Here is an 18,631-nt window from a genome sequence, read left to right as displayed (position 1 = left end):
ACATTTTCCCCCCAGCTCTCAAGCCTCAGGACAAGGAACTATTCTTGAATAATAATACTTCTTCTAAGTCACGAACATAGCTGAGTCTGTACACAAGTGCTTTTCGGCCCTTTGCCTAGATCTGCAAAGCTACAGAAGCAGCAAGAAGTCGTGTGCCCACATGAGAGCCCAGATGTGAGGCACGGATTGCTGGGGTTCTGGGTGCTGTGTTCCCATGCCCTGCAGACTTGTATACGCCTTGTGTTTTATGAATATATTTAGCCTCTTGAACCCCAAAGGAAAAAGATCTGGCTGTAGAAGAAAACATTCACCAAATACAAAGAGGGACAGCTGCTTAGACAGAGATGCTTCGCGACTTTGTTTTTCTGCCGCTCACCTAGGCAGTCTGCTGCAGCAGAATCCTCTTCTTCTCAAGCAGTTTTATTACAAAGCATGAAATGTTCTCCTTGACGATAGTTTCCTTGAAATGTGTCTGGAACCATAGCTGTCAGTGCAGCCGTCTTTTCTGTTCCCCTTCATTGTTTCTGCTGCATGCTGAAGGTGTGCAGCTCTTTCCTCTGCCTTCTGACACTTTACTTCAATATAGATATAGATGTATTTAGGAGGCACCCTGTTCCTTTGATTTGCATTTGCTTCAAACCAATTTGCATGTTGCATTTTAAACCAGTTCTTCTTCAGCTACCTGATGTGGTGGATTGGCAAGCCCTGCTCCATTGCGCCAAGGGACCGCATTTGGTCCCTGAGCCATCCCACCCAACCTGGGCTGCGGTCACCCAGCGGCTCATGGACTGGCACCCGTCCGCAGGCCAACACTTTTGAGTAGCGCTTTTTAAAATTGCTGGGACCTTGTGAAGACCAGGCAAGAAACTTGAGTAAAACAAGTACTCAAGTAGGTTAACCTTATTCCCATTTTACAGATTTGGGAAAACGAGCCTGAAAGTGATTGATTCCCCTAAGGCCAGTTTGGGACCAAACAGAGATATGACGAGTAAAAAAAGAAAAAGCGCAAGCCGCTGGATAATAATTTATTACTTATACCCTGCCCATCTGGCTGGGTTTCCCCAGCCACTCTGGGTGGCTTCCAAGAAGAAATTAAAAACACATTAAAACACCAGTCATTAAAAACTTCCCTAAACAGGGCTGCCTTCAGATGTCTTCTGAACATCAGATAGTTGTTTATCTCTTTGACATCTGATGGGAGGGCGTTCCACAGGGCAGGCGCCACTACCGAGAAGGCCCTCTGCCTGGTTCCCTGTAACCTCGCATCTCACAGTGAGGGAACCGCCAGAAGGCCCTCAGAGCTGGACCTCAATGTCCAGGCTGAATGATGGGGGTGGAGATGCTCCTTCAGGTATACTGGACCGAGGCCGTTTAGGGCTTTAAAGGTCAGCACCAACCCTTTGAATTGTGCTCGGAAACGTACTGGGAGCCAATGTAGATCTTTCAAGACCGGTGTTATGTGGTCTCGGTGGCCGCATCCAGTCACCCGTCTAGCTGCCGCATTCTGGATTAGTAGTAGTTTCTGGGTCACCCTCAAAGGTAATCCCACGTAGAGCATGTTGCAGTAGTCCAAGCGGGAGATAACTTCTGGACTTCTCCTTTCCTCGTCTCCCTTCTTTCCCTCCCCATTGTCAACATTCCAGATGTTTCCTCCAGCTGTCAGAGGCTCCCGATCTGGTTGCTGGCCCACAGAGCTCAGCAAAAGCTCCAGCACTCCCTATCTTTTGTCCTAAAGCAACCAAGATGGTGTTTTTGGCAAGAGGTGAGCCCATCTGTCTAGCGGATGCATTCCTCACAGGCAGCATTGCGAACTTGGATGAAGGCTGGCGTCCAGCAGGTCCCTTCCTCCTCCTCCTCTCCTTTCCCAGATATCCCTGTTCTTTTCCAGCATGGCTTTTTAAAGAACAACAACATGCTGACATTTCCTTGGTTCTGTATTCTCCCAACTGGTTTCCTTCATAACTAGGAGGATCCAGCCATAGGCCATTTATGCTAACAGCAGAGCTCAGAAGACCAGCTCCTAACCCCCCATTAAGTACTGTATTTTTTTGCTCTATAAGACTCACTTTTTCCCTCCTAAAAAGTAAGGGGAAATGTGTGTGCATCTTATGGAGCGAATGCAGGCTGCGCAGATATCCCAGAAGCCAGAACAGCAAGAGGCATCGCTGCTTTCGCTGCGCAGCGATCCCTCTTGTTGTTCTGGCTTCTGAGATTCAGAATATTTCTTTTCTTGTTTTCCTCCTCCAAAAACTAGGTGCGTCTTATGGCCTGGTGCGTCTTATAGAGCGAAAATACGGTAGTTTCCTTTCTAAATCTGCATCCAGTTGTTGAATATATGAGCAGGAGTTCTCCGCTGGAGTAAGATGCTTTCGAAGCTGTGGAATCTCTTCCTTCAAAGAGCTTCAAGAAACGATTGGAAGCTGCAGTAGAAAAGACATTGTAAGGAGGGGAATTCTCTTGTTGCATGCATTTCACCCTCCATCTTTCCTCCCTCTTGTCATTATGGGTTGAGAAATGGTCCATAAAGGTGAAGCAGAAGAGTGTGCAAGGGAGAGAATCTTTCTCTGAACAAGAAGAGGGAGATGGTTCTCATTCTTGGGGTGCAGAATCAGCCCAGGTAAGCTGTTAGGATATCTGTCTTGAGATTGGGGGTAGCTGATGTTATGCCCTCTAGATGTTGTTGGACTACAACTCCCATTATCCCTGGCCATTGGCCGTGCTGGCTGGGAATGATGGGAGCTGGAGTCTCTCCTGGGGATCTCATAGCCCGTTATTTTTCAGCTATGGTACTCGTATCACCCGATGGGCTGTGAAGCATCGCTGGCTGAAAAATCCTTGGGGTTAGATGATCCGCGGTGTCAGGGAACTGCCGTCAGCTCAGAGGCAAGAGGTGGAAGGGCAGTTGTGTTACAGGGAGCCTCCGAAGATCTTGCAAAGCAGTTCTTCCTCTGGCGAGGAGGGAAGCCCCGCCTCCAGTGGGGAAGGGGCGCAGGGATCAGAAGATGCTAGGGAGAGCCTCAACACCGAGCCTGAGCAAAGTGGAGGGGAGGCAAGTCCCACTTTGTGCTAAAAGCTGGGGTAGAATTGATCAAATCTGGATCTCAAGAGAACTCACCTTAAGAACCTCAAAATGTGAAATCCAACCGAGAACTCTCTCTGATCATAATTCGATAATGTTGGAAATAAAAAGTGTATCACAGGGGGGGTTCAGATGGAGAATGAATGAATATTTATTGGAGAGTGAGGAAATTATTGAAAAGGCTAAAGCCACTTTAAAAGACTATTTCGATTTGAACCTTAATACAGAATCAAGTATAGAGATAGTCTGGGATGCTAGCAAGGCAGTCTTAAGAGGTTTCTTTATCCAGCAAAATAGTTACAAGAGGAAAATAAGGGAACAAAAGAAAGAAGAAATTCTCAATCAACTAAGAGAATGTGAGAAAAAACTAACAATAAATCCAAAAGATGAACAAAACATACAAATAATAAAAATATTACAAACACAATACTCAATGCTGACAAATCAAGAAATCGAATGGGAAATTAAGTTAATGAAGCAAAAATATTTCGAATCAGCTAATAAAACAGGTAAACTACTAGCTTGGCAATTGCGAAGAAGGCAAAAACAAAATGTGATAAATAAGATAAAAATAGGGGAGCAATTGATAGAAGATCCAAAGGGAATAAAGGAAAATTTCCTCAAATTTTATGAGAAATTGTACAAAAAGGAAGATGAAGATTCAAACCAAATAGAAAAATATCTAGAAGACTGCAGCGGAAAAACTATTACAGAGGAAGAAAGACTACAATTAAACAAACCTATAAAAATAGAAGAGATCCAGAATGCGATAAGAAAAATGAAATTAGGGAAGGCCCCGGGACCGGATGGACTGTCTGCAAAATACTATAAAGTATTAGAAGATCAACTAACGCCAGTGCTATGTGATACTATGAATAAAATATTAGGGGGAGGAAAGATACCAGAGTCATGGAAAGAGGCCCATATCACGATGATCCCCAAACCGGACACGGATAAATTAAACATCAAAAATTATAGGCCTATATCATTACTAAATAATGACTACAAAATTTTTGCAGAGGTAATGGCAAACAGACTTAAAAAGTGTTTAGTAAAGCTAATTCACAAAGATCAAGCAGGATTCCTCCCAAACAGGTTTCTTAAAGATAATGTAAGGCATACTATAAACATTATTGAATATTTGGAGTGTAAGAACGAGATACCTGCGGCGCTGATTTTTATTGATGCGGAGAAGGCATTCGATAATGTCTCATGGTCGTTCCTATTAAAAAGTATGGAAAAAGCAGGGATAGAGGGCGAATTCATGAAAGGAATAAAGGCAGTATATTCGAGTCAGTTTGCCAAATTGATTATAAATAACAACTTAACAAATCCATTTAGAATAGAAAAAGGAACAAGACAGGGTTGCCCTCTTTCCCCACTTTTGTTTATTATAGTATTAGAGGTTATCGCGAGTAAAATAAGAGCAATACCAGAGATTCGAGGGATTAAAGTAGGAACGAAAGAATATAAATTAAAAGCTTACGCAGACGATTTGATGCTATCTGTAGAAGAGGCGCAAAAAAGTGTTAGCAAGGCGCTGGAAATATTAGAAGAATACGGTAAACTATCCGGTTTCAAACTGAATAAACTAAAGACAAAAATGATGACTAAGAATCTGGGAAAGGACGAAAGAGAAAAATTAGAGAAACAAAATGGAATCAAGGTGGCTAAGAAAATAAAATATCTGGGAATCTGGCTAACCACAAAAAATATAAATTTAATTCAAGATAACTACTTGACAACATGGAAGGAAATTAAAAAAGATCTAGATATATGGAATAGAGTTAAGCTTTCGTGGATGGGAAGGATGGCGGCAATAAAAATGAACGTACTTCCAAAAATGTTGTTCTTGTTCCAAAGTATACCAGTGATCAAAGGCTCCAAAATGTTCAAGGATTGGCAGAAAACCCTTTCGAAGTTTATATGGCAAGGGAAAAGACCGAGAATTAGATTTAAATTGCTTACAGATCGAAAAGAAAGGGGGGGATTCTCGGTCCCAAATTTGAAATTATATTTCGAGGCCGCCTGCCTTTGTTGGATCAAAGAGTGGATAACTTTGGAAAATACTGACTTATTAGACCTAGAAGGATTCAACAATAGGTTCGGCTGGCATGCCTACTTATGGTTAAATAAAGAAAAGGTACATAAGGGGTTTTCAAGCCACATCATTAGAGGACCACTATATGAAGTTTGGGAGAAAAATAAAAAACTCCTAGAATGGAAAACACCTTGGTGGTTATCGCCAATGGACATTTTAATAATTAAGAAAACAAATATGGAAGGAAAAAGATTAACGTACGAAGACCTACTAATAAGATCAGAAAGCGGCTGGAAATTAAGAACATATGAGGATTTGAAAGAAAAACTAACAGGCTGGCTACAATATCATCAAATAAACGCAATGTGGATGGAAGATAAAAAAGTAGGGATAAGTGAAAAAAAATCCAAATTTCAGATAGAAATAATTGAAGGTAAAACCAAATTATTATCTAGAATGTATGATATACTATTGGAATGGGACACCAAAGACGAAGAAATAAAGGAGGTTATGACAAAATGGTCAATGGACTTGGGATACAATATAGATTATGAAAAATGGTCGAGATTGTGGAATAATGGAATAAAATTTACGGCAAGTGTTACCCTTAGAGAAAATCTGGAGAAGATGATATATAGGTGGTATATCACACCAGCAAAATTAGGAAAAATGTATAAAACAGGAAATAAGGCCTGCTGGAAGTGCAAAATCAAAGAAGGCAATTTCTACCATATGTGGTGGACTTGCGAGGAAATGAAGAAATTCTGGGACTTGATTTATAATGAGTTAAAAAAAATATTTAAATATACTTTTCCTAAGAGACCGGAGGCCTTTTTACTAGGTATAATTGGGGATGAAATTAAAAGGGAAGATAGGATTTTATTCCAATATTCGACAACAGCGGCCAGAATACTAATTGCACAGAATTGGAAAAGTACAAATATACCAACGGTTAGGGAATGGCAAACAAGATTATTCGAATATGTTGAATTAGCAAAAATGACGCAAAAAATTAGAAACCAAAAAAATACAAAGTTTATTAGTGATTGGAATAAATTTATGGCATACATTGAAGGAAACCATAGAAATCTAAAAACTATAGCAGGTCTGTTATAAAACTTATGATGTGCAAATCGTTAATAAATACTAGCTGCAGAAAATAGAAAATTTCATCAAGAAGTCCGAAATCGGGAGGGAAGGAGGTCAATAGGGGAGTAGAAGAAAGATATAAATATCTAATTATATAAAATCTTAATGAATAAGAGATAGAATTGTAACAGAGATTGTTGCTTTTTGGTGTTAGATGCGGATATTTTTTTCTTGTCTTCTTGTTCTCCTTGTTTCTTTTTAAAATTGTTGTCTTGTCTTTTGTGTTTTTTGTTTTTTGTTTTTCTCTTTTTTTATGCTGTAACTGAAACTCAATAAAAAGAACTTAAAAAAAAAAGTCCCACTTTGTGCAGTAGGTTTGCGCGCAGAGAAGGGTGGGGGACACACGACTGTTATGCTGGGGAAGGTGTAAGGACCACCCACTCCCAGATTCTGCTAGCGACTGAGCAGACATGGACTTGCGACGCTCTGCACTGTAAATGGTTTGTACAGATAATAAAGCCTGGAAAAGACAGGTTGGAGTCTTGCCTGTTTGCTCTCGAGCAACCACACCAGCACCTGACACACTGGGTCCCTTGTGACTGGTGTGATAGGAATTTTATGGTCTTAGATATATGGTAATGTTCATAACCGCACATACATAGATCAGCACAGGAAGGCCAACCTGGAACCATTTTGATTCCTAAACTGAGCAAATGTTTTCTCTGCAAGGTCAAACTGGAAAAGCCTGGAAAAGCTCCCCATTGTCTTTTCCTTCACAAATCTTGTCTTAAGGGTATGTCTGTGTTTGAATAAGGGTGTGAGCCTGTGACCTGGCTCAGGAACTAAGTATTTATCATTAGTATTTATCATTACAAAAGACTGGCCAGGCTCCTCAGGCAATCCAGTCAAGTAACCTGCCAGACAGGAAATAAACAAGGACAAGAGAAAAACAATATTGAAATTTCTATTTTAAGACCACCTTTTCTGTGATGTATCTGAGGGGTGGTCTTAGGTTACACCCCTTCTGTGATGTATGTATGATGTTTCTGGGGGGTGGTCTTGATCTACAGGGTGGGAATTTCAAAAGTCTTTATAAGGCCTTGCGCGCCATTTTTCTGGGTTCCTCCTCCTCTCCTGCGTGTGAGGGGAGCACCCTGTTGCAACAGATCAATAAAGATCAAGCTTACTAGCTGCTTTGCTTCTCAGTATTCTCTGGTTGGCCTCTGTTATTTTCTCCTACCAATAGGGAACCTATGTAAGGACTCTATATGGGCTCTTGGATACCCCATAAGGGAAAAGGGCATATTTTTGTTTACAACACTGGATAGGTCTCTGCATGGTCCAGATGTCTCCCTAGCTAAGGCGTCCTCACTGCTCTCCTGTTTCTTTCCTTCTTGCCCTGGGTCTTCCTCCTTGCTCATTTGATCCCTTCTCCTTTTAGCCCTCCTCCTCCACTCTTGTGGCCTGCTTGCCGCCTCCTTCCGAAGGCTTCTCCCACGCTGCATGTTGATAGTGGTGAGCCCTGTGGTTGCCTTCAAAAGGAGCTTTTTCGGATCTCTGAACGATTCCCCCCGCCATCTGCCTGACCAATTTGAGCTGCCTATTGTGCTCCCAGCTTAGGAGAGTCTCCAACATCAACAAACCAGAGCTATGAAAGCGCTCTGCGGTGGGGTTTGAACTTCTTCCCTTTTTCCTTTTTTCTCTTGCCGAAGGAAGAGAGTTCGCTTCCCCTTCTTAGACTCTTCTGGGCATTGGTAGCTTGGGTTAGGGTGTGGGGATTTCAAGCGGCTTTGATGTGTTTTCCTTCTTCCTTTCTAAACTCTGCAACTACTTCTCCTTGTGCTGTGACCTTGAAAACTAAGCCAGAGCCAGTCTAGGGGGAGAGGGCAGACACCAATAATGGAGACCCCACCACCCATGACCCACAGGCCAAGTCCACACAAGTAGTCCATAGCTGTCAAGCGTCCCTTATTTGGCGGGACAGTCCCTTATCCCAGCGCCATGTCCCGCTGCTGTCCCTTATTGATGATGTCCCTTAAATAAGCTACTGAAGGTAATGGGGACCTTTCTATGTCCAGCTGTGCTTTGTCAACAACAAATTGTTGCTGTTTTTTTGTGTTGAATATATGCTATATGGTAATTTATGGACCTAATAGGTATCTAAAGCCATTTGCACGCAACAAAATATGTATTTTATCAAAGTAATTGTTGATCCCTTATTTTGGCTGCTGATCCCTTATTTTCGAGGCTGCTGGTCCCTTATTTTCAAATCTGTAAGTTGACAGCTATGCAAGTAGTCACTTCCTTTCTTTCCCGTAAAAAGGATGCTTTAGAAATCCAAAGGGTTGCATCCAGTGCTGATTCTGCTCCAAGAAGTCCCATTGAAGTTAAGGGACATGCCTAACTTGCACCCATTAAATTCAGTGGGTCTACTTTGGGTGGGATGGAAAGGGACTGTGAAGCCACAGGGCCCATTTCTCAGAAAGCACATCCTACATGCCGGTCAGGGATGGGAGAGGAATTTGCTGCCTTGGTTGCCCTTCTTCCACATTTGTTTGTTTGTTTATAATAATAATAATTTATTACTTATACCCCGCCCATCTGGCTGGCTTTCCCCTGCCACTCTGGGCGGCTTTCAACCAAATATTAAAAACACAATACAGCATTAAACATTAAAAAACTTCCGTAAACAGGGCTGCCTTCAGATTTCTTCTAAAAGTAAAATGGTTGCTTATTGCCTTGACATCTGTTGGGAGGGTGTTCCACAGGGCGGGTGCCACTACCAAGAAGGCCCTCCACCTGGTTCCCTGTAATCTCACTTCTCGCCGTGAGGGAACCGCCAGAAGGCCCTCAGGGCTGGACCTCAGTGTTTGTTTGTTTGTTTGCCACCCTTCATCAAAAGATCTCAGGGTGGTTCACAAAGATAAAAAACAAGTAAATAATTAAACCAAAACAACAAAAACGATAACCCCCACCTTCCCACAGAAACATTTAAAAGGCTGTAGACTATTAATCAGCCAAAGGCCTGGTTGAAAAATATAAAGTGAAGACACCAGGCAAACCTCCCTGGGAAAAGCATTGCACAAATGGGGAGCCACTACAGAAAAGGCCCGCTCTAGTTATTTTTTTTATTTGCTAAATTTATATATACACTTCAGTGTTGAGGATTTTATTCTCTCTTGTGATGCCCTGGTGCTTAGTTTAATAATGAACAGTTTCTTATTTCCACTATGTTGGGGTTCTTTGTTTTCATTGTTTGTTGTGCTTTTATTGCTGTAATTTTTATCCTGCATTGTAAGATGCTCCAGTTTCTGTTTTGAAAAGAGTGGGGTGGATGTGAGTATTATTATTTTTTTACAGTAAGTGGTCAACGTGCTTAGGACTGCAGCCAAAGGTGCTTTTGATACACGGTGTGTCTATTTGATATTTTCTCTTGGGATGGTAAAATAAACAGTGATTTTAACAAATGCCTGCCCTCCTTAGTTGAGAGCTTAGGTTTGCATACTTGGTAGTTGTGGTCTCTTAATTAAACTGCGTTGAATTTCATCTCCACCACCACAAGCATGCAGCCACCATTAGCAATGTGCTGAGCTAAGCTTGAATGGATAATACTTCTTTCTCCTTTAAAAAGCAGCCATTGGGATGGGCTGCCAAAAGCTGGCCCACACTCAGCTCGCAGCAGCAGATGGCAAGTGGCTTGCCTTGCTAAGCCTTGATGGTGGGCTTAACAAAGTACTGTTTCGAACACGGGTTCAAATGATCATGTGGGTGACTCTAACCAAGGAGGGAACAGAAATACAGTCTGAAATATACTCGGAGTCAAGAGTGGATTTCATGCTCTTTATTCAGCTCATAGTGGTGAGGAGGAATGAAAGTTCCCCCCAAATATCTGCTTTATATACGTTATTTACACAATTGGTTGCACGTGATTGGCTAATTCTGGGATTCTCCTGTAGGCCAATCAGGTTGTGGATGCACTTCCATCTGGAGCTGGATTGGGTGGCTCCTGCGGACCAATCATACTGCTGCATTGTTCTAGGACCAATCAGACTGCTGCATTCTGAATCCTATTCTTCTAGGACCAATCAGACTGCTGCATTTTAGATACTATTCAACTCAGTACATAACACAGTCGTACCTTGGAAGTTGAATGGAGTCCATTCCAGAAGTCCGTTTGACTTCCAAAACGTTCGGAAAGCAAAGCACAGCATCTGATTGGATGCAGCAAGCTCCTGCAGCCAATCGGAAGCCCCCTTGGATGTTCGGGTTCCAAAAAACGTTCGCAAACCAGAACAGTCACTTCTGGGTTTGCGGCATTTGGGAGCCAAAACGTTCAAGAACTAAGCTGTTCAAAAACCAAGGTACGACTATACATAGAAAGTGTGTGACTCCTTTCATTCAGGAACAATGTTGGTTTGTTCAATGAAGCCATGTCATAAGTACGGAGGGATGGAATGCCCAAATCTTTCTCATTTTTACATATGATCTTTCATATGTTGGTTCTCTCCAAATTCTACATTGATCTGTGAGTTTACTTTTTTTATATAGAAAAATCCATATGAAAATCATATTTACATAAACTTTTTTTTAGCATTTATGCATTTCTAAATGTATTTTATGGGACGCGGGTGGCGCTGTGGTCTAAACCACAGAGCTTAGGACTTGCCGATCAGAAGGTCGGCGGTTCAAATCCCCGTGATGGGGTGAGCTCTCATTGCTTGGTTCCTGCTCCTGCCCACCTAGCAGTTCAAAAGCACATTAAAGTGCAAGTAGATAAATAGGTACCGCTCCAGCGGGAAGGTAAACAGCGTTTCCGTGCGCTGCTCTGGTTTGCCAGAAGTGGCTTAGTCATGCTGGCCACATGACCCAGAAGCTGTACGCTGGCTCCCTCAGCCAGTAAAACGAGATGAGCACCGCAACCCCAGAGTCATCCACGACTGGACCTAATGGTCAGGGGTTCCTTTACCTTTATCTTAAACGTATTTTAGGCCGCCCTATGAATTTTTCATCATATTTTTGGAATGGTTTTTGAGCTGAGAGCTACATAGCAAAATTTGGAGTTGTATGAAATATGAAGAGTAATTAAATTTTGATCTACACATCAGTCTGGGAAGTAGGATCAGGCCAGGATATGTTGGAATGTTGGAAGACTCTTACACTGCAGTCTTGACTCGACTGGAGCCTTCCCTTGGTGAAGATCAGGTTATCTTCAGAGGCGAACTATCAAGCAATTTGACTTACGCGTCCTCATAGAATAATAGATCATGTGAATGAACAAAGATTGGAAATACAGTTAATCCGCCTGAGGACAGAATTCTCTCTAGTTTCATCTAAATTTGGGGAAAATATTGAATGACATTTGCTGCTGACTTTTTATTCACACCATCACCAGTATATACTAAAAATGTTCACAACAGCAAGAGAGTTTGTGATTTTATTTTCCAGAATGGGAGGATGGTAAGTTTTTTCTCTTTTTCGGCACTCAGCAGAGCACTGGGAAGGAGTGACAAAAAACTGAAACGCCCCGTGGGGCCCACAGTGACAGCTGTTGTGGGTGTTTTGAAGAGTACCGGCCACTGCCATTTTAATCCCGCCCTCCCTGATATTGCCTAATGTTGATTTCCCGGCCTGATAGTATTGTACAGCCTAAAGTCTCTTGTTGGATCAAGCTATAACCACCTAGCAAAGCAAAGTAACACTTTGGTTAGATCAAAAGTAATAGAAATTGCCTTACTCTTTGCAATTTTTTATTTTTTTATTTTTTTAATGCTTTTCAGATTTATACATTTCGCTAATTTTACAATCATTTAAACATTTCAGAACATGACTTCCTTCCCCCTCTCTCTGCGCTTCCTTAAATTTATTTTTACTATCTTCTGCATAACCAGATTAACTTAATTTGCTCATTTATCCATCTACTTTAAATATAAGCTCTTATAAAACTGCAGGTTATTGCAATAATCCTGCCAATGTTCTTATCTGCTTACAATTTATCTGTAAATATTCAATAAACGATTTCCACTCTTTCATAAAAAAGTTTGTTGTCTTGATTCTCCCTGTAAGTTTTGCCATTTCTGCATATTCCATGAGTTGTTGTATCCATTCTTCCTTTGCTGAGACTTCTGCTTTTTTCCATTTTGGGGCGAGTAACATCCTTGCCGCTGTAGTCGCATACATGAATAAGTTTCTATATAGTTTAGGTACAGTGGTGCCCCGCAAGACGAATGCCTCGCTAAACGAAAAACCCGCAAGACGAAAGGGTTTTCCGATTTTTTAGCGGCTTCGCAAGACGAATTTCCCTATGGGCTTGCTTCGCAAGACGAAAGCCCATAGGGAAATCTCCGGGGACAGTGGGGAAGCGCAGCGCGCCTTCTCCTCTGTTCCCGGACCTGTCCTGAAGGCTTGCGGTGGGAGGTCCGGGAACAGAGGAGAAGGCGCGCAACGCTTCTCCTCTGTTCCCGGGGCTTGCGGTGGGAGGAGGGTTTTTCCTCCCTACCGCCAACATTCAGAACAGCATTCTGAATGTTGGCGGTGGGGAGGAAAGCCCTCCTCCCACCGCAAGCCTTCAGGACAGGTCCGGGAACAGAGGAGAAGGCGTGCAGCGCTTCTCCTCTGTTCCCGGACCTGTCTTGAAGACTTGCGGTGGGAGGAAGGTTTTCCTCCCCACCGCCAACATTCAGAAGGCTGTTCTGAAGGCTGGCGGTGGGGAGAAAAGTCCTTCTCCCCCCGCCAGCCTTCAGAAGAGGTCCGGGGACAGACTGTCCCGGGACCTGGTCCGAAGGCGGTCTCCATAGGAACGCATTAATTGATTTTCAATGCATTCCTATGGGAAACCGTGCTTCACAAGACGAAAAACTCACAAGAAGAAAAAACTTGCGGAATGAATTAATTTCGTCTTGTGAGGCACCACTGTATTTCTGTCCCTATAATTCCCAAAAGAAAAGCTTCTGTGTTGTTGTTTTTTTACAAAGGTTATTTTAAACATCCTTTTCAATTAATTATATATCATTTCCCAGTAAGCTTTAACCTTACTACAAGACCACCACATATGACAGAAAGAACCTTCTTTCTCTTTACATTTCCAACACTTATTTGATTTAGATTTATACATTTCGTTGACGTTTTTCTGTCATTTTTTCCCCAGGGTTGGAAATGGCAAACTCCATCTTGCTATTGGCTAGGAGACGACCATGTGACGTACAGTGATGCTCGGAAGGTGTGCACAGATTATTCGTCTACTCTGGTCACCATCACCAACAGGTGTGTGTTCTGTTGTAAGCCATCCGGAGTTCAACAAACGTCTTTTTTATTATTTAAAGAAATTGGATTGTCATGGAATGGGTTTTCAGATATTGTGCTGCAAACACTTAGAGGGAAAGGCTAGGCCAGGCACTTGACCTCTTGGTTATTTTTGGAAGGAGCTACCACATTTTTCGCTCTATAACACGCACCAGACCATAAGAAGCACCTAGTTTTTGGAGGAGGAAAACAAGAAAAAAAATTCTGAATCTCAGAAGCCAGAACAACAAGAGGGATCACTGCGCAGTGAAAGCAGCAATCCCTCTTGCTGTTCTGGCTTCTGGGATAGCTGCACAGCCTGCATTCGCTCCATAAGACGCACACACATTTCCCCTTACTTTTTAGGAGGGAAAAAGTGAGTCCTATAGAGCAAAAAATACGGTATGCTGCCTGGCTGCCACATAGCAAAAAGCAACAGGATGCTAGACTGGTGACTGGTGGCAGCCGCCGAGACCACATAACACCGGTCCTGAAAGACCTACATCGGCTCCCAGTACGTTTCCGAGCACAATTCAAAGTGTTGCTGCTGACCTTTAAAGCCCTAAACGGCCTCGGCCCAGTATACCGCAAGGAGCGTCTCCACCCACATTGTTTAGCTCAGACACTGAGGTCCAGCTCCAAGGGTCTTATGCAAAAAGTGAGGTTAGAGGGAACCAGGCAGAGGGCCTTCTCAGTAGTGGTGCCCTCCCATCAGATGTCAAGGAAATAAACAACTATCTGACTTTTAGACAGTCTGAAGGCAACCCTGTATCAGGAAGTTTTTAATGTTTGATGTTTTATTCTGTTTTTAGTGTTCTCTTAGGAGCTGCCCAGAGTGGCTGGGGAAACCCAGCCAGATGGGTGGGGTATAAATAATAAATTATTACTATTACAGTGGTACCTCGGGTTACAAACACTTAAGGTTATAGATGCTTCAGGTTACAGACTCCGCTAACCCAGAAATAGTATCTTGGGTTAAGAACTTTGCTTCAGGATGAGAACAGAAATCACTCGGAGGCGGCGCAGCGGGAGCCCCCATTAGCTAAAGTGGTACCTCAGGTTAAGAACAGTTTCAGGTTAAGAACAGACCCCCAGAACGAATTACGTACTTAACCCGAGGTACCACTGTATTAATATTATTATTATTATTATTATGATTATTATTATTATTATTTGACCATCAACCTCTGGAGAAAAGATCATGGATTGGTGGATGTGGTGAGGGAAGCAACTGACTTATTCCTTTGTCTTCCTGGCCAAGGTTTGAACAGGCCTATGTGAGCAGCCTCATTTATGGCTGGGAGGATGAATATTTCTGGACAGCTCTACAGGACATAAATGAAACGGGCTCCTTTCGTTGGTTGAGCGGGGATGAAGTCACCTACACCCACTGGAATCGCAACCAGCCCGGTAATAGATCTCTCCCTCTCTCCCTCTCTCCCTCTCTCCCTCTCTCCCTCTCTCTCTCTCTCTCTCTCTGTGTGTGTGTGTGTGTATGTCTGTGTACCTAGGGTTTGTTTCCATCTTTCAAGTGACTTAATATGTGTCTCTCTTCTGCAATCACAGTGGGTTATGCATCCCCCCTTTTTTCTTTTAAAAAAGAATATTTATTTTGCCTCCCCCCACAGTAAGAAATTTGGCTTGACTGTCTGAATTGTCCGCACTTCCTTTTTCATTTTTGAATAAATTTTATTAGGGTTTGTAGAGAAGAATACAAAACTTAATATCAAATATCAAATATCTTTTCAATTTTTTTTGTTAAGACTTTGATCTAACAACAACAAAAACATAAAGGGGGGGGGAGAGAGAGAAAGGAATGAACAAAGAAAAAGAGAGAAATAAAGAAAAAGTAATAGAAAAGTTAAAGAGAGAGAGAGAAACAATAAGAAGAAACCTTGGTTTGTTGCAGTTTGTTTGGAGCTAAACAAACCATAATCCCTGGTTCAGGTATAAAGTTAAATTAGAAATTGTGACAGGTTTCTTCCACCCATTCGTGGGGAGAAGCAAAGGAGGTGTGGTTTGTTCATGCACAGTAAACCATGGTTTATAGCTTACGATGATGAGCGCAGCCATTATCTAGTTTGGTGGTTATTGCCTGATTTTGCCAAGCCAGATGGAAACGGTTTCCTTTGGCTTAAATTTTTTCTCTGGCTTATTTCCCCCTTCCCATGAGGCTTTCAGGTTATAACAAAGGTGGCTGTGTTGCCTTGGCCACGGGGAGTGCCATGGGACTATGGGAAGTGAAGAACTGCACCAGTTTCAAGGCCAAATACATCTGCAGGCAGAATTTGGGGACTCCGGTGAACCCTGAGCTTCCTTCGCCTCATCCCACCCCGAGCCTCACGGGAACATGTCCAGCGGGATGGGTCACCAGCCCCAAGTTGAGGCATTGCTACAAGGTATGTACAAAACGAGGGGAGGCAGCCAGCCAGTTCATGCTCAAAACTTTTAATGCAAAGTGAATCGTATTAGCTCAAATTGGTTTTGGATTTAACATTTGTCACGGCAGTTCGGGCTTGCAATACTCTCACCAACTGGGATCAGTTTGTGAAACGGCTCCCTTTTTTCTTTTCTTCTCTTTTCTTTTCTTTTCTCCAAAAAGATTACTGATTTTCTCTTATAGCACACAGACATAAACACAGAAAAGAACATTACATTTCACACACCATAAAAACTTAACAAAGGGACGCGGGTGGCGCTGTGGGTTAAACCACAGAGCCTAGGATTTGCCGATGAGAAGGTCGGCGGTTCGAATCCTCATGACGGGATGAGCTCCCATTGCTCGGTCCCTGCTCCTGCCAACCTAGCAGTTCGAAAGCATGTCAAAGTGCAAGTAGATAAATAGGTACCGCTCTGGCGGGAAGGTAAACGGCGTTTCCGTGTGCTGCTCTGGTTCACCAGAAGCGGCTTAGTCATGCTGGCCACATGACCCGGAAGCTGTACGCCGGCTCCCTCGGCCAGTAAAGCGAGATGAGCACCGCAACCCCAGAGTCGGTCACGACTGGACCTAATGGTCAGGGGTCCCCTTTACCTTTACCCTTTAAAAACTTAACAACAGTAAAAACACAAAAGATAAAAGAAGATTTCCCCCCCTTCTTATTCCCTGGTATATTTGCATTGTTAGAAGACTTCCTTGACACCTTCCAATCTGAATTTCATCATAACACATATTTAGCAGTTCCCAATTTAATATTTAAAGCATCAATATCCTCTTTCATTACAAACTTCTTATCTTTCCCTCCAATTGTAATCCATAATATTATTATTAATCTTTTTCTATCCCTTAGCCTAATCTGTTACTTCTAGGAATTTCTTAATTAACTTATATTGCAATATCTCACTAAATATTCTTTAAATTTATTCCATTCTTCTTGTGTTTCCTCCTCTTTCTGGTTGCGGATTCTTCCCAGTCAGGTCAGCCATTTCCAAAAAGTCCATCATCTTCATCTGCCATTCTTCTATTGTCAGCATTTCTTGCAATTTCCAATTTTCGGCTAATAAAAGTCTTGCTGCTGTAGTGGCATACAGAAACAGTCTGTAATGGTTCTAGGGGTTGCTCGTGCGTAAACCGGCGCCACACCTGGCTGGGTTGCCTGAGTGAACCTTTTCTGTCCGGACAGCCACTCGCCCGTGGCTGTCTCAATCGCTGGCAGAATCCGTCAGTGGGCGTTTCTTGAACTTCTTCCAGCAAAGAAGCTCTTTGACGCCTAGTCTCCGCCTACTCTCTCTGCGCGGAAGCCTTCTGCGCAAGGAGGGTGTGGGCAGCGGAGGACCCTTACTCTCCCCGCTGGTCCCCGGCAAGGAGTCATGGGACCGCCTCGCCGATTCCCCCATCTGCCCCCCTTCTCCACTGGTGCTATGCTGATTCCCTTCCCCAGAAGATGGGCTGCCTCTCCCCATCCCGGGACGCTCTCTAGAATCCCTCTGGAGCCCGCTCTCTCCCTCCGGCCCTGATGGCAGTTCCCTGACACAGTCTAACATCCTTCTTTGGCATTTCCGGTCCTGTTATTCCAAGTAGAAAGGCTTCTGGTTTCTTAATAAATGTATTTTTCAACATTTTTTAAAATTCATTATAAATCTTTTCCCAGAAGTCTTTCACCTTAGGACACGTCTACCACATGAATCGTATTAGCTCAAATTGGTTTTGGATTTATATTTGTCACAGCAGTTTGGGCTTTTAGTTCTCGGAAGGGGCGGCTCTCACCGACCGGGTTCGGTTTGTGAAACGGCTCCCTTTTTTCTTGGGCAGGTGTTCACCTACGACAAACTTCAGGAGAAGAAAAACTGGATCATGGCCCATTTGTTCTGCAGCGATCGGAAAGCACAACTCTTGAGCGTCGGCACTTACGAGGAGGAACATTTTATAGCCAACACGCTCAACAAGATATTTGGGTGAGGACTGAGTTACAAAAGCAGGAGATGTATGTTTCTGGGCGACACCCTGGCAAATACCGTATTTTTCGCTCCATAGGGCGCACCGGACCATAGGGCGCACCTAGTTTTTAGGGGGGGAAGTAAAGAAAAAAATTATTCCCCCCCCCAGCCGCAGGGCTGGGGCGGGGGAAGCCCGAGCTTCCCCAGCCCCCAGAACAGGTCCAGGAGCAGCGACAGGATTGCGCACAACCTCGCCGCCGCTCCTAGAGCTTGCGGGGCTGGGGACTGGGGAAGCCCGAGCTTCCCCCCGACCCCAGCCCCCAGAACAGGCTGCTATCTGCAAGCCTTCGGAGCCCAAAGGCTTGCGGATAGCTGCCTGAAGCCCGGGGAGCGCAGCGGGACTTGGCGCTGCGCTCCCTGGGCTTCAGGCTGCAGGCAGCTATCCGCAAGCCTTCGGAGCCCGGCGGGAACTCCTGCCGCGCTCAGAAGGCTTGCGGATAGCTGCCTGAAGCCTGGAGAGCGAGAGGGGTCGGTGCGCACCAACCCCTCTCGCTCTCCAGGCTTCAGCGAAAGCCTGCATTCGCTCCTTAGGACGCACACACATTTCCCCTTCATTTTTGGAGGGGGAAAAGTGAGTCCTATAGAGCGAAAAATACGGTATATCCATGTGCTCTCAGGCACTCTTGAATGTTCCTTCATATGTAAGCGCATTTGCGAGTTTTGGTTTACGTGCCTACAGTGTGATTACGTTTTATATAGACAGATAAGAC

General features: G+C 43.6%; 1 protein-coding gene across 1 annotated transcript in view; it reads left to right on the top strand.

Annotated features, from left to right (window-relative positions):
* Positions 1-18,631, top strand: part of MRC2 (mannose receptor C-type 2) — an 86,131-nt gene that overhangs the window by 37,341 nt on the left and 30,159 nt on the right. Inside the window, exons 10-13 of the mRNA XM_083582419.1 lie at positions 13,354-13,469; positions 14,749-14,897; positions 15,669-15,886; positions 17,737-17,879. Coding sequence (XP_083438545.1) covers positions 13,354-13,469; positions 14,749-14,897; positions 15,669-15,886; positions 17,737-17,879 — 626 coding nt within the window. The remainder of the gene's footprint in view (positions 1-13,353; positions 13,470-14,748; positions 14,898-15,668; positions 15,887-17,736; positions 17,880-18,631) is intronic.

The sequence above is a fragment of the Podarcis filfolensis genome (genome assembly GCF_964270895.1).
Source record: "Podarcis filfolensis genome assembly, chromosome: 13".
Classification (NCBI taxonomy): domain Eukaryota; kingdom Metazoa; phylum Chordata; class Lepidosauria; order Squamata; family Lacertidae; genus Podarcis; species Podarcis filfolensis.
This window is presented reverse-complemented; position numbering and strand designations above follow the sequence as displayed.